Below are 15,673 nucleotides of genomic sequence, written 5' to 3' on the forward strand. Positions count from 1 at the left end.
TTGTTGCTGTTATTCACATTAACGGCAATGCACAGATCAACATAAAGTTGCCAAGTTCTATGAATACTGTCTACGGCGTATCTGAGGAGAATCTTATCAATTCGCGCACAGCGAAGATTTTCAAATTAAAACCAATGTGGTGAGGAAAATATGTACATATGTCAGGTGCTGAGGAAAGCGATTACATATATTCCCACTCCAACACTGTATAGGAAACTCCTGAGCTCAGCTGCTGAGGAAAGCGATTACATATATTCCTACTCCAACACTGTATAGGAAACTCCTGAGCTCAGCTGCTGAGGAAAGCGATTACATATACTCCTACTCCAACACTGTATAGGAAACTCCTGAGCTCAGGTGCTGAAGAAAGCGATTACATATATTCCTACTCCAACACTGTATAGGAAACTCCTGAGCTCAGGTGCTGAGGAAAGCGATTACATATATTCCTACTCCAACACTGTATAGGAAACTCCTGAGCTCAGCTGCTGAGGAAAGCGATTACATATACTCCTACTCCAACACTGTATAGGAAACTCCTGAGCTCAGGTGCTGAAGAAAGCGATTACATATATTCCTACTCCAACACTGTATAGGAAACTCCTGAGCTCAGGTGCTGAGGAAAGCGATTACATATATTCCTACTCCAACACTGTATAGGAAACTCCTGAGCTCAGCTGCTGAGGAAAGCGATTACATATATTCCTACTCCAACACTGTATAGGAAACTCCTGAGCTCAGGTGCTTAGGAAAGCGATTACATATATTCCTACTCCAACACTGTATAGGAAACTCCTGGCATAATTGCGAAGCGAACGAAGCACATACCGCAACAACAGGCACTTTCGCGTTGCGCGTGCGTGCAGAATTATTCTGACTCAACTACTTAGCGTACGAGGCCGCCAAATAGATCAAACGACTCCGCGTTTTTCGTGAAGTGGCGTCGTAATACTCCATGTGAAAAACGCGATATTCGCGGTGATATACAGCAAATTGAAAATACTTTTCACACCAAAAAAACTCACCGCATTTCACGTGTTTTACGCGTTATTCACTGCTAACATGCGTTTTCGCGGAGTGAAATGTGAAATCTACTTTTCACTAGTGTTTTTCATATCACTAGGGTGGTGAAACTCTATTGGTAAATCGGTAACTCAGGGAAAGAAGACCCCCCATAGCCGTGAAAAAAAAATCGCATTTTTTTCAGAGAAAAATTACAAAAAAATACAAAAAATACAAAAAAATAAAAAAATAAAAACGCCGAAAAAATACAAAAAATACCAAAATTCGGTTCGCTTACTGTGGACTAGTTTCCATCTCTTCAAAATGGCCAGTAATTTCAAATTGCGGTAAAACGAATAACATCGCCAATACCAACAGTATAACCTAAAATTGAGGAAAAAAATAGAAAAAAATTTCGTAAAAGTTTCATGACTACCCGTTTTACGTGAAGTGGTGAAAAACGCGATTTTATTCGCGGTGATATGCAGTAGTCGTGGAATGTATTTTTCACTAGTGTTTTTCATATCACCAAAACTACATTATGAAACTTACTTTCCTCGTCGTCAACTCCGACAGTTTTTTTCCAACTCGGCTTTCATCTCGGAAATTTTCATCTCCTTTTCCCTCAATCGATGACAGATCACTTTGAGTACTGGTTCTTTTTTTATCATTTTTTTCCAAAATTTCCATTTTTTTCTCCTCTTTTTTCCTCCCCAGTGCAACCTTGTATAGCTTTACTATTCTTAATAATCGTATTAATCGTATCATCCTCACTACTCGAGCAGCCCGACTTCCCGCTCGGCTGGCACGACCGACGCGTGTCACACCCGTGTCACCAGTATTTTCGAAAAAATTTTCCGCAAAAAAAGTTAAATCAAGTAATAGCGATGCAGTTGATAGTAAATCGAGAAAGAAAAAAAATGACCATAAATATCCTTTCTTTCCAATCGAAGCTGCGGTAATCTGAAATTGTGGAAAAATTTTGGAAAAAAAATTTGCGAAATTTACTTACCTCAATGGTGAAAATAATTAACGAAATCGTTGTAAAAATATCAAAAATATTATCCGCTGATTGTGAAGTGGAACTCACACGAATGTCGTCGCCAAACAGAGCGTATATCGTGGTTACCGCGGTGACAAATCTGAGAGAAAAATTTACCAAAAAAATTTTTTCCGCAAAAAAAACTTACGAGAAAAATTTATTTTCAACTAGCTTACCACACCAATACTTAATCGTTGTCTTCAGTGGCGGTCGGTCGCGTAACAGACTTAGTAGACGCTTCGTCTTTTTCGATGAACTGATGAGAATAATAATCAAAAGTGTGGTATCGATTTAAAAAAAAATTGCCATTTTTTCGGCAGAAAGTGAGAATTTTCCGAAAAATACAGAATTTATCTACTCGATACCAGAATCGCCTGATGATAATAACGGGAGTTATGGTATCGATTTCAGTACAGCATTTTTCGACCGAAATTTTTTTAATATTTTCCGCAAAAATGGAAAAAATACCACAAAAAATTTTGTCCACTCGAAATTTACCAAGTACCAGAATCGCTGTATTTTACAAGCGAAATTTTTTTAATATTTTCCGCAAAAATGGGAAAATTTTCCCACAAATTTTTTGTCTCAAAAATTTACTCAACACCAAAATCGATTTCTTACCTTATATTGCTCTCATCATCAACTTTATTATTAATCTCATTAATGTTATCCGTGGCTTCGGTGGAAGAATTGATTTTTGAAGGGGTCCTTGGCGACGGCGCGAAGATGGTGAAGGGAAAAAAATTTTACTTTTTTTGCGATGATTTACGGAATTTCCCGAAATCGGAATAATTTTTTACCGAAAAAATTTTTTTTTCTACCCATTTGAGGTGAATGTTCGATCTTTATATGAAATATATAAATAAAGAAATATATAGGAGTTTTACGTGAAGAGGCGTCGTAATACTCCATGTGAAAAACGCGATATGAAGTTAATTAAAAACACTTCGCGAATTACACCGGAAAAAATTTCCTCATTTTACACGTGCAACATTTCGCGAAAATCGCGAGCAGTCAGCGTTTTACACTATTTATATCACTAGAGTGATTGAGAATTTCGCTAAGTATAACAATGGAGTTTCACCGCCCTAGTGATATGAAAAACACTAGTGAAATATATATTTCACGACTACTGCATATCATCGCGATGAAAATCGCGTTTTTCACCACTTCACGTAAAACGGGTAGTCGTGAAACTCCATTGTAAATGTGAGAAATGAAATGATATACATACTAACAATGAATACGCTTCTAATCTATACACGAGTTATATATAATAACGATGATGATATGATTGTTGCGTGAGCTCAGCTGAGGAAAGTGAGCATAGGTTCCTCCAAATTTTGTGAGAATATATGTTAGGAAGCTCGCGAGCTCAGTTGAGGAAAGTAAACATATATTTTCACTCTGTAACTCCTTATCGTCCTAAGCGTCACTCATAACATTATGTCTAGGGGGGCCGAGCTAATACCAATTAGCTTCACTATACGTTGGTGGGTAGCCTCGTACAGCTACTAATCCCAACCGCCGCCCCCTTTATCAGGAAAGTAACGTCATGGAAAAACTGGGAGAATATAAATTGCGCTGTGTCATTAGGAAAATGCAAGATATCAAGATTTCAAGTGGTAGAGCGAGATTCAATCTCGCAACCTTGGTTGTACTGCCTACAAGTGGATTGGTTCAGATGATGAGCTATCAACGATCGGTAACGTCGCAGCATCTGTGAGACTGCCCCAAGGGATGTCAGGAAAATCAAAGTGGAGGGAGTCACAAACACCCTACTAGGAGTCATTTTAGATGAGATGAATTCTTGTCAAGGAGCCACCTCTTCTAAAATGACTTTTTAAGAAGTTCTTGAGATGTCGCCACCTGAGGGGAAGAGATTGTAGCGCATTTTGATCTACTCACTACTGTATCGAGATCGAATAACTCAATTAAAAATGGTACTATTCTCGCTTTATGCAATGCATATGAGCCTCATATCAACAGGAAACGCACTAACTCCTAAAAAAACTCATGTTAATGTGACGGTTGTGATCGGTTTTGACTGACTCGCCAGAGCTCAGGTCTCGGGGTGTTATCCGCTTAATGGCTGTGATGCAAGCGCAATCCAGACTACGGGCTCCGTCCTAAAGAAGAAGTAACTGCAGGTGCAAGCGGAGAAAGGGAAACCCAAAATCCCACCCGATACCCGACGGAGGCGACCTTCCGGTGACGTAGTCGTGCGCCTCGGCTGGTTTCTTTTGGAACGTTAAGAGTTTCACGGTCCTCTCCAGGGAGTTCACAAGAACCGCCTTTCTTGCGTTGCGACCTCCACAAACATGCTCAGCCACCTTCTCAATTATCTCCACAACTAGCATGTTGGCCGGTCCATTAGATCGCCTAAGATAGTCAACTGTGCTTTGCACTCGATGGAGCAGTGTGATGACACCGACTTCACAATACTCGTCAAGATAGATCTCACTATCGAGTTCCGATGCTCGACCGCTCGAAATTCCTATCCCGGCCTGCTCCTGAAAATACCGTCCGACTCTTGATTACAGTCTATGAGCTCCGGTAGCTCCTCTCGTCGGGTCGACTCAATTGATAGATTACAGTCGAGCCGGCTTACATTCTGTATGGCCTATAGCATAAACCAGATTCCGTCGACATCTAACCGCAGCCTATATACGCGGTGAAAGAGGAGTTCTCATCGCTTGGAGCACTATCATTATCACTGCTATGCACGCTTCTTGAGAGGTCATCACATATAATAATCACACTGACCTGTATCAGGCGGATTTCATGAAATCTCCTGGGCGCGACGGCACAACATATCGGAGCGTTCTCAGAGTCCCTGTTTTCAGGGATGAGGAAGGTCCATCATATGTGTTGCCAATCGGAAGTTTTCGTGGAGAGTCTCCACGAAAACCTCGGTCTCCACTGGAGACCGAGGCGTTCCTTTCCATGAAGGGTATATGAACATCGAAGTGTTGCAGGGAGCCCATGAATGCCCCAAAATCATAGAGGTGAAAGAAACCACTGCTATTAGTAGTACTAGCACAACTAATCAAACCCCCACTACCGCTCAGAGAATCTTTTAAAACGGGTCCAGTGACAGGAATCCAGACGCTTGTACCATTAGTGCGATCGGATACAAGACAAAAAACAATAACTCAATAGTATCGAGTTTTACCATTGGTATTGAGTCAATACCAATGGTGGATAACCAATGGTAATATTGCCAATGATACCATTGAAGCTTACTGTTATAAGATTACATAGTAATCATTGTAAGTTATAATTTACAACCACCAACATTAAACATACATTGAAATAATACACAACGATTCGATACCAATGTATTATGAACAGTTCGCGAAGTGTGGTTGCAGAAGTTGAAATAATCTTCAACACAAAACTCACGCAGCTCCGTGTCACTGTCCTGCAACGGTGACGCTTAATTGTGTAAGGATGTATCAGCACCGATAATTGCAATACGCGGAATTAAAGGCATCCTCTGAGATGATTCCTCTCTCGTGCTAAACTCACTATCGCCATGGGAATATCGTCAACCCCAAGCACTAGTGGATCGTCCACAAAACCTAGTCACTCTCGTCCTAAAATCCACTCCTACAACTGGCTGCTGTAGACGGTTTTCAAGAGCCCACAACACGCAAATTTGAAATGAACAATCAATGTCCGAATAAATAGTAAGACCTGACGTAGAGACTGAAATTCAAACATAAGTTCAAGATGATCAACCAAGATAAAAACCCGCCACGTGCTCTTTGTTTCGTGCGCAATCTATTATCTCAGCTAGACTTGATTTGGAACTAGTCGTTTTTCCGAGTATGATTCAATCATAATGATTGTAGATAGAACCTCTAGGTACAATCAACCATTGCCTGAGCTAACTCATAAGATTGTTTACCCTAGTGGTTAACAACCGTGCCGCACGATATTCCTGCCACGAACAACCAGAGTGGGAAGAGTGGGGAAACGGGGTAAACTGTTAGGGAATTGCCCATTGAGATTACACTACACTGGATATAATCGCAGGACAATGCCTTACAAGGGCGGATTATACATAGCCGTCGACTCGACGGCGTCGAGGACTATCTTCATCATGGGCTTAGCTGAGGGATTCCTTCAGCCTAGAGAGACATATTGTGTGTTATTGGAAGTCACCAGTTACGGTGACCATTGGGAGGATAGTCCAGGGTCAAGGCGAACGCTGATCGAGGCGAGCACTGATTGAAGTTTTGTTTGACCAGGAAGCTAGGCTAATAACCAATGGGGCCAATAGAAGTTGAATGTTGCTGTCGTTTTAAGGTCCTGCCTTATACGCGTTTTCCTTCCTCGACCAATGGTCAGACCATTGGGCTGAGACTCTCAGCCCAAGTAACCCGAACACAACCTGTGTGCACAGAGCGTCTCTGGAAAGACGTTTTCTGATGAGTTAAGGGAAGACTCTTCCTTTAACTCATCAGAAAAAGTTAGTGAGTGAGTCGAAGAAATGTGATTGAAGAGTTGAGAGTAAGACCCTTGTAAGCTGAAAATTCAAGACGGTACTAACACCGGCTACCGTATAATCGGCGTCGCCGATTCGGCGAGGACTATGATGTATCAAATTGATCGCCGGACTAGGAGATGATAGTGTGTTACGTATGCTCAGTGTGCATTGCTCACACGCAAATTTTGAACCTCATCAGCTTCTACTCAATGTTGGGGTTATGTCGACACGGACTGAACTCATCGCCATCAAGTTCTCGAGAAAAGACTAGCTTGAGAAGCAGGATAATCGAATCTATGATAGATTCGATTATCCAGATAGATTATCTGTCTAATAATAGCGATGGCCATAGCTTGGCCCCAACAGAAATGGTTTCTGAGAAACCTGCTCATCATCGTCGCAGGCAAGTACGCTGAGTACTAAAAGAGATACAACAAGGTTTGGCCGACACAACAAGGCCACAAAACACTGCCCACAGCGATCATCCTTAGTAGTGCTGATCATTGATTTGCACTGGCACTTAACATTTGGTGAAATCTGTTCGATGATGCTGTTCCATGTTTATAACAGCATACTTATCTCCCACTGGTACAATGCTCATATACCATCTCAAGAATGGGAATACCAGCGAGTTGTTATAATATTGGGCCCTCAACACTCCATTATAGGGCTCATAGTCAGCTGCTAATCGGAGGGAAACTAACTCGCCATAGACCTTAGCGACATGTGAGTTGAGACGTGCAACGATGTGCTTGCTCTTAGTGTCGACCTCGATACGATCCATGAACCCATGGCAGTAACTCTCCGTCTCGGATACCATGTACTTCAGCTTTTCGGAGACTTCTGGCAATTTCTGAGTAGACTGGAATCTCTTCTTGAAGTTATATGTAACTTCTAGGTGAGAAGTTTTCAAGATTATCTCATCACGATTAGAATCATACATCAAATAAAAGTATAGTCCCACATACGGATAATTATTGGTGTTGTTAGTGATCGAAGAATTCATATACATGAAGTACACACCCTTCTCACGCGGCTTCTCGTGGTAGTAGACAGGGATGTTAGCCAAATCAAGACTCAATAGATGAGTGTCATTGGATTTGAATGCCGTCATTGTAATCCATGTATGCTCGCCTTGTACGAAAATAGTCCCCTCCCGCGTATACTCACCATAATCGAGCCAATATGAACCGCTAGGCATCTTTGGACTGGCAGTGAGAACAGCAGTTTTATGGGTATCTGTTTCAGGTTGATACAGATGTCCAGTGGTGATCTGGATCAGAAGGGTTCCTAGGAGAAATGGAGCAGCCATTTACAAATCGAACAGCTGGGAGCTACCAGCCGGTCTATGCCCACCAAGATGTCGTGTCCAATATCCGCACTAGGGTGGCACTACTAAGAGCGAATCAATGGCGAACCCTCTGAGCGCCGCTCGAGTCTAGCGGGGGAGACGAGATCTCAAAGTTAGAGATGCACGCACGTCCCGGACGTGACGTCCGTAACGAACGAAGATTCTCACGATACATGCTAGTGCGATATAACGTCCTTTCCGTGTGCGTAGAAATCTACCACAACGTAGAGATGACTCAATACCAGAAGGTCAAGTAATAAGTTCACGTTTCCTGATTCGCAACTCGAAAAATACACTGGATCAATCCAAGGAGCACATGAACCGGATTATCTGGGTATACACGTACACTGCGTGAAATAACGGTCAGTGATCGTCGGTCGCTGCTCAAGGCGTGAACACTGTTCACTGAACAGTATATCATCTGATCGATCGACCCGAAGCTTTCAGCCCGTACTAGCTATAATACTGTTATGTGAATTAACTCTGTTCGGGGAATGGAGAACAGACTGTTCTCCATCTTATGAACACCATAGACTACCACATCAAGTGGTTCGACGAGCACGCAGAAATAGGAGTTGTGCGCATTTGGATAGGAAAAACGCACGCACAGTACATCCGTGAAAAGTGGTGTCACCACTGTGGTGAATCACCACTGATCATCAGTGGACTATCAGTACCATGCATCATCATGATGCATGGTCTACCAAGTCGCAATACCGTTCACTCCTGAATTGGTGCGCTGTTATATGGGCCGCTAATGAATCATCCATAATGGATGTCCTCCTGTCTCGGTATGTGCGAGTTCTCTTGTCTCGCTTGTGTCACACAAGTTGTCGCATCGAACGCACAAGTATTGTGTCTTATGCCACAGGCAGCGGCTGCCTGTAGGGTGCGTGGCAGTGTGTCGAACAGGCTCGTTGAGCCTTGAGCACTGTCTTCAACTATTGCTCTGAGAGCAATGCTCTCAGGTGAGACACGCAACTCGTTTGAGCAACGAGTTGCAGTTAAATGAGACTTTCATCTAACTTCTAAGCTTTGGGCATGAGGGTTTTCAAGAAACATAACGCAGTCTGGCTAGATATGATTTCAGAAGCCTACTGACTTTCCGTTGCTAATTTATACCCGCATACCAGCACATGAATCATGTGACATGATGCTAAATGTATCGTTTGTGGAAAAAACTTTGTGTATTTTAAGGGTGGTTGCTAGATGAACTCCGTCATCAAAGTCATCAAACATCATAATCACGATCAGGCATTGACCTTTACCCATATCACACGTCTTTTCCTTACCTCCGCTTGATCCCTCTGAGAATTTCGACCACGTGAATCCTCTTCGAGTTGAGATAACTAGATAAAGACGGAAGTACTTTTCAAATACGTCATCTACTGGTATGGAGGGCTCTAAGTCGGATGAGTGTGGGTTTATCAAATTTGAGTGCAGGTCAAGGCTTGCATGGGGCAGATTCAAGCAAGCGTGACAAGTATCGCTCGTGCGTGCGTGGCGCACGTCATTGCGATCGACTCGAACGAGAAGGTAGTGCAACCGGTCGAGGAGCAGGTGACGGCATTCTGGCTGTGCAGGGAGCATCTCTCGTGTCACGTGACGTGGACCCGGATAGGGCTACGTGTCTAGTCCTATCTCGGTTGACCTGTTTCTCGTCCTCCGTTTGGGCGTGCGCTCGGGTCTCGATAGGGGCGGCTGCTGCACGAACCTTTCGAGTCTCCCGCTCGCTGCTGGCCGCGTCTGGCTTCGTGGAGGGCCGGCGTTTCGCACGAACCTCCACCTCGCCTCCTGTCATGTGACTACTTGCAACACCTGTCTGTGTTCTTCTTACGGAGATAACCCCCATCTTGCACCCGAGCTGGCTACATTTCTCCCCCGACTTACGCCTGTACCACTATGGGTGTACCAATGTTGGGATTCGCGGCTTTACTGTCCGTATCCCTATCGCTCTCGGCATCTCGCCCTGCGAAGGAGCGTCGGCCGCATTATCCTCGGACGCCACTCGGCGGAAGTACACCACGATTCGCACAGTACGAGTTCGAAGTACAATGACGAGTACTATTCCGCAGTAATTATGAATCGTAGAAATACGTGAGCAGTACCCTCTGTGAGCTCCTCCGGGAATATCCCCGTTCTTTCTTAACAGCTCTCGAAAAGCTCTCAACATCATTATTCATGACTAGCGAAACTATCAAAGTGCCTCTCTAGCTCCACTTCTGTGCATCACGAAGCTTACCATATACTCATTATTACACCTTAATGGCTCCGTATCAGGAAATCACTGTTCCCGGGGGGGGGCTCATTTTGATTTTTCCACATGGCTAGGAGCACATCTTTCAACCACTTCCCTGAGTGAGTATGATCGCATCAGGAACATTTCCCAGTAGCTGTCAATCTCCCGGGAACGTTAAATCTCAAAGCTGCATGAGTCCCTGTTCCGTATAGATATTACTATCGAATCCTTGAATAAAAGACCACATTGGTGATAACTATCCACTACTATTGGACACTCTCGTTGATGTATAAGAAATTTTAACCCAACAGAAACACCTTCACAGGTTCATAACAATGTAACACAGTTTCATGCCTTCATCATATAGCTCCTCATAGAGTTATCCTCAACAGCAGCAGCAGCAGCAGCAATGATGATAAGGAAAACTCGAAAATCCACTTCTACTATTCAATACAATCTCCGAAACTGGACGGATAGCGTTCAACAGCTTTCTCGATTTTTCTCTTCAGTTTAAATTCACCTATAATTTCCTGAACGCAACCAACATCATAAAACGTCACAATGAGAAAACCAACTTCATAATCCGAATTCCTCTCCGTGCCGGGCAGTATTCCCAACCAGTCGCACAGTACTTCCACAGTGAAACTCATGCTATCCCATAACGCATGGTAAAACGATCGATCTGCAATAAAAACGAATCAGTATTGGAAAATGTCTTCACTTTCCTCAGCCGAGCTGGAGAATTTACAAACGAATCCGAGTAGAAGTGTTCAGAAATCAACAAGAATTCCCTCAGAATTTTGATATTGTTACCAAATGGCACTTGGCAAATGCATATTTCGCCACTACATGCTGAGGCACCTTAAAAGAATGGGAAATTATCATCTTCAGGCTCACCAGAAGGCGTTGACAACTCTTCCTCAGCTGCTTCGCTCACCATACCAGAAGCGAACATAACACAATGGTGACAAATACGCACTACAGCCAACGCAATGCACACTGTTCAATAGAGACAAGTACATAATTCATGATACTATTATTCTGCTATGGTCATCACATGTCCGACGGCAGCCGACGCAAGTCTCATTGCCAGCAAGTTCGTCGCACTCTCAGAGCTGGCAATGATGGCACTTTTGTTAGACCCGGCACCTCGGGTGACTGAAATTAGGAGATCCGATAAAATCGGACGCTAGTAGTGATTTCAACCTGAGTGTTCTTCTCCTCGGTGATAGTGACGTTGTTGTCCTCGCTCAGCTGTAACAGGGGCTCCAAGTTAGCACGTATCGTCTGAATCGTTTCCTACAACATGCACAATATTCATCTACTTGTCACAGTTGATTCAGCTCGAGCGTTCACTGAAAGCAAAACTTCCCTGAAATTTCATCAGAACTTCGTGGAGACTATTTTCTTATTGTTTCAAGACGTAGCTCATCGTGTATTTTTCCAGCCCCACCAGTGATCATACAGTGCGTACTAATTTGATATGAAGATGTGAAGAGTGTGCGCTCTTTATTCCGAGATCGACAATAGTGAACAACTTCAGTCCCGAAAGGTTACTTATAGCACATCACATGTTCATAGCAATGCTTGCATTGTTCACGCAATATGGTTTCTTATCAATGTCGGATAACAATGCACATTTTGCATTTGCATATCAAATTGATACCCACCGGGGCCTCACCCTCAAGAAGAGCAAGCACCCTTTTCGACACATTACTCACTTCAGTAGTCATGCCCAATAATGTGCTCCACCGGCCAACACTTTCCTCAACTTCATCGGTTATCATATCGGCATCCTCACTGCCCTCGACACGGTCCGTCCAAAGACGATTGACCCACGTATTGATCTAATCGTCAAACCGGTGAAAAATCCGTTTTTTTCCGAAAAAAAACATACAAACAATTCAGCAGGACTCCACTGTTCAGTTCCCGAACGTAGTGAGATGTCTGCGTGACACTCTCTGACCAGCAGTTCGCCCATCTCAAAATTCAATGCGGCCACGCATACGGCCAGGCAGGTACCTACGTCGTTGTTTATAATATTCTTCAATGATATATAGATATAAATAATGGTTGCCAAACCATATTCTACGATTGTGGAGCTCCCATAATTTTTACGCGTTATTCTCGATAGTAATTTCTCGGTTCACACGCGTTTTACGCAAAGTAAAATGTGAAATATGTCTTCACAAGTGAAACTTCATTATGATTCAATCATTACGATTATAAGTAAACTTAACGTTATGTCGTCATAGTGCAAAATATATATATCTGAATATCAGCATATCTAAGAAATGATAATAGGTAGCATCATTCACCACTGGTGAATCCTGCGGCCATACGGTAATACTAGCCATTACGCCTGGTCCGAAGAAGTGCCGCTCAAGTAGATGGAGTATATCCAAACACTAGTTATTATACTCCTCATATAATCGTATCTTGCACTCGTGAAACGACGAATGACCTCACGGTGCGATCTGTCCGGCCGATTAACGTCTTCTTCCAGCGCCACATCGCCGTGCTTAGATCGTATCTAGTCTATCATCACCAGGAAGTAGAGGGAATAAGCTCGCCTTGTCAATGATAATCTTGGCGTTATCGAACTTTCCTTTTTCTACACACCAATAGAGAGGCGTTCGACCGTCGAAATCTGTTTCCCGCAAGTCCGCGTTGCGTTCTGAAATCATCATCTACTCAACATTCAAGCGCAGTGTTAGAGGAGTCTAATAATAGAAGTTTATATATGAATTGGGGTAGAGGTATTCATAAACCTCCCCGAAATCTCCTCAGAATTTTCATATTGTCACCAACTACATATCTCCCACACTGTTCGAAATTCCACATATTCCTTCAAGTCGCCATATTATGAAGTCACGAACTATATCAGTCCCTTGAAGCTTCAGAGAACCACCAAAATGTATTAAGATTATGATTATCAATTAATATAAAACCTAGGGTATATGCACAATATAGTGCTGCTATTCTTCTTGAGCGGCACCCTTCGGACCAGGCGTAGTTGCCAGTATTAGGGTATAGCTATTATATTAGCTATTGGGTATTAGGGTATTAGGGTATAGCTATTGTATTTCATAATTTCCATATCCCCCATCTCAATATGAAGGGATTATCATCAAATTTATATATATAAATTATATATTATTATTCGTTGTTCATCTATATATTTTCATTTATCATATCAAAAGTGATGTCCGAGAAACTAATGATAATCACCAGTCACGACCAAGACTTCCAGCATCTGCTGAACGATACGACACTTCTGATAAACACTCACCAAAGAGGAACTCCAAAACCGCTTTCGCTTTCCTCGAAATGGCAGCATAGTGCAATGCAGTAGCGCCAGTCTTAGTATTCGCCACATTCACATCACAGTGATAATCGTCAACTAATTTTCTCAACACCAATACTGCTTTTTCATCGTGCCCTTTTTGACAAACCTGATGATAATTCTTCACCAGCAGTTTTCTCTCATTCAACCTTACTTGCTGTAAAATAGTGTCACCAGTTTCCAAATTCGGGCCGTCCGGCACCGCACCATACTTCAAAAGAAGATCCAGTACTTTCTTGTCACAATTTTTTTCCAAAGCCACCCGGAACGGGTTCACTTGCTGATTGGAATAAACGTTCACCTGTATCACGCACAGCGAAGATTTTCAAGATCTTTTTCTGCTCTCTGCGACTTACATTGGCACCAGCTTTCAAGAGGAGCTCAACCATTTCGTCTCGCGCTTTCGTTTTCCTCAACGCGGCAAATAACGGCGTTTCCCCGTTTCCTATTCTCCTGTTCGGGTCTCCATTATATTCCAATAAAATTTTAGATATTCTGGGTACACCCCGGTTCGCTGCTGCATACAGTGGGCTAAAACCTGTACTCGGCGCCGTATTGGGATCTGCTTTACCTAGACATTGAATGGATCTCACCCAGTATTAAATATTAGTAACCAGAATGTTAGTGGCCTTATTTCTTAGCAGTGAGTGGAATCCAATATTAGTTCGAAATTAGACTAATGTCCGTGTCTAGTCTATATATTAGACTAATGTCCGTGTCTATAGTCTATATATTAGACTAATGTCCGTGTCTATAGTCTATATATTAGACTAATGTCCGTGTCTATAGTCTATATATTAGACTAATGTCCGTGTCTATAGTCTATATATTAGACTAATGTTCGTGTCTATAGTCTATATATTAGACTAATGTCCGTGTCTATAGTCTATATATTAGACGAATGTCCGTGTCTATAGTCTATATATTAGACTAATGTCCGTGTCTATAGTCTATATATTAGACTAATGTCCGTGTCTATAGTCTGTATATTAGACTAATGTTCGTGTCTATAGTCTATATATCAGACTAATATAGTGGAGCTCCCTGCGCTAACAGTAGGCACTGCGTTTAACGATAGGAAATTCATTTACTTTCTGGTTCATTTTCATATACTTCATGCTGAACGTACCAAAGGAGCTACTCCGGAGGCACCCAAGCCGGGAGGGGCAGTGTTGGAGGAATATGTGTTCGCCTCCCTCAACTGAGCTCAGCAGTTCCCTCACTAATGTAAGCTTGCATACTAACTCGGGTATAAGTATACAAAACCCCAATAAAAATTCCCCAGGATTTTTATATTGTCACCAACACATGTAGTAAACCATGTGCATATTCTCCTCCCACACTGGAGATGATAAATATCTATATTTCGATTTCATTAGTCGAGCTAGTCTTACCGTCAAGTAAGAGTGTGACCATTTCCTCATGCATCTTATCTACTGCACCGTACAAGGCCGTAGTCCCCGTTTTCGGGTGAACCCAGTTCAGATCGATTCCAGCTTCTATAGCCGCACGACAAGAGATAACATCGTTGTTTCTGACAAAATTCCAAATCATGAATCGCTTCGCTCCGCTAATGACCAGACCTAGTTGCCGTGTGCAAGTCCATGGCCTGTAGTAGCGAAAGCATCTCCTTATCTGTTGTCAGGTCGAACGGCGTCCTCCCCATCGAATCAGCTACACACAGCTGAGCGCCATGAGTTGTCAAACATTTCACCTAAACTCGCTGCAATTTCGTGGCGCGTGACGGAAGATTCCCCACCATTTCTTTGTCGTTATTAATTACGGCAAGCATGAGAGGCGTCAGTCCACCAGCGTGACTGACGTCGTTTGGATTAGCGCTGTTTTCGATCAGCAGTGTGACCATTGCAACACTCGATGCACTCCCCACGGCCTGAATAAGTGTATTTTCTTCGTTACACAAAACTCGAAAAATCAATGTTTTTCGTCAAAAATACGTCAAAAAGTTTCCGAAGCTGCAATAAGATTTTAGCATTGGAGTTTCACCACCCTAGTGATATGAAAAACACTAGTGAAAAACATATTTAACGACTACTGCATATCACCGCGAATATCACGTTTTTCACCGAGTTTTACGCCACCTCCCGTAAAACGGGGCGTGAAACTCCAATACTCACCAGAAGCAACAAGCTCTCCTGCGTTTGTGGATCAACATAAGTTGCCTCAACGCCTCGGTCGCT

At 42.8% G+C, this 15,673-nt stretch overlaps 3 protein-coding genes across 3 annotated transcripts in view; all 3 read right to left on the reverse strand.

The window, feature by feature from the left end:
• Pmar_PMAR019154 (conserved hypothetical protein) overlaps positions 1 to 3,246 on the reverse strand; it is a gene marked incomplete at both ends in the record, with an annotated part of 5,760 nt that extends 2,514 nt beyond the window's left edge. Inside the window, 5 exons of the mRNA XM_002780207.1 lie at positions 1,301 to 1,386; positions 2,015 to 2,144; positions 2,232 to 2,300; positions 2,666 to 2,752; positions 3,215 to 3,246. Of these exons, the coding sequence (XP_002780253.1) occupies positions 1,301 to 1,386; positions 2,015 to 2,144; positions 2,232 to 2,300; positions 2,666 to 2,752; positions 3,215 to 3,246 (404 nt within the window). The remainder of the gene's footprint in view (positions 1 to 1,300; positions 1,387 to 2,014; positions 2,145 to 2,231; positions 2,301 to 2,665; positions 2,753 to 3,214) is intronic.
• A 3,813-nt stretch (positions 3,247 to 7,059) lies between these two features.
• On the reverse strand, positions 7,060 to 7,851 carry Pmar_PMAR019155 (hypothetical protein; the record flags this gene model as incomplete). The annotated part of the gene is made up of 1 exon (XM_002780208.1): positions 7,060 to 7,851. One exon carries the CDS (start codon positions 7,849 to 7,851, stop codon positions 7,060 to 7,062), a length of 792 nt encoding a protein of 263 aa, XP_002780254.1.
• A 3,442-nt stretch (positions 7,852 to 11,293) lies between these two features.
• Positions 11,294 to 15,673, reverse strand: part of Pmar_PMAR019156 (voltage and ligand gated potassium channel, putative) — a gene marked incomplete at both ends in the record, with an annotated part of 14,869 nt that continues 10,489 nt past the window's right edge. The window contains 7 exons of the mRNA XM_002780209.1: positions 11,294 to 11,428; positions 11,800 to 11,976; positions 12,599 to 12,667; positions 13,630 to 13,776; positions 13,832 to 14,046; positions 14,870 to 15,009; positions 15,059 to 15,189. Of these exons, the coding sequence (XP_002780255.1) occupies positions 11,294 to 11,428; positions 11,800 to 11,976; positions 12,599 to 12,667; positions 13,630 to 13,776; positions 13,832 to 14,046; positions 14,870 to 15,009; positions 15,059 to 15,189 (1,014 nt within the window). The remainder of the gene's footprint in view (positions 11,429 to 11,799; positions 11,977 to 12,598; positions 12,668 to 13,629; positions 13,777 to 13,831; positions 14,047 to 14,869; positions 15,010 to 15,058; positions 15,190 to 15,673) is intronic.

The sequence above is a fragment of the Perkinsus marinus genome (assembly GCF_000006405.1).
Source record: "Perkinsus marinus ATCC 50983 genomic scaffold scf_1104296944428, whole genome shotgun sequence".
NCBI classification, from domain to species: Eukaryota; Perkinsozoa; order Perkinsida; family Perkinsidae; genus Perkinsus; species Perkinsus marinus.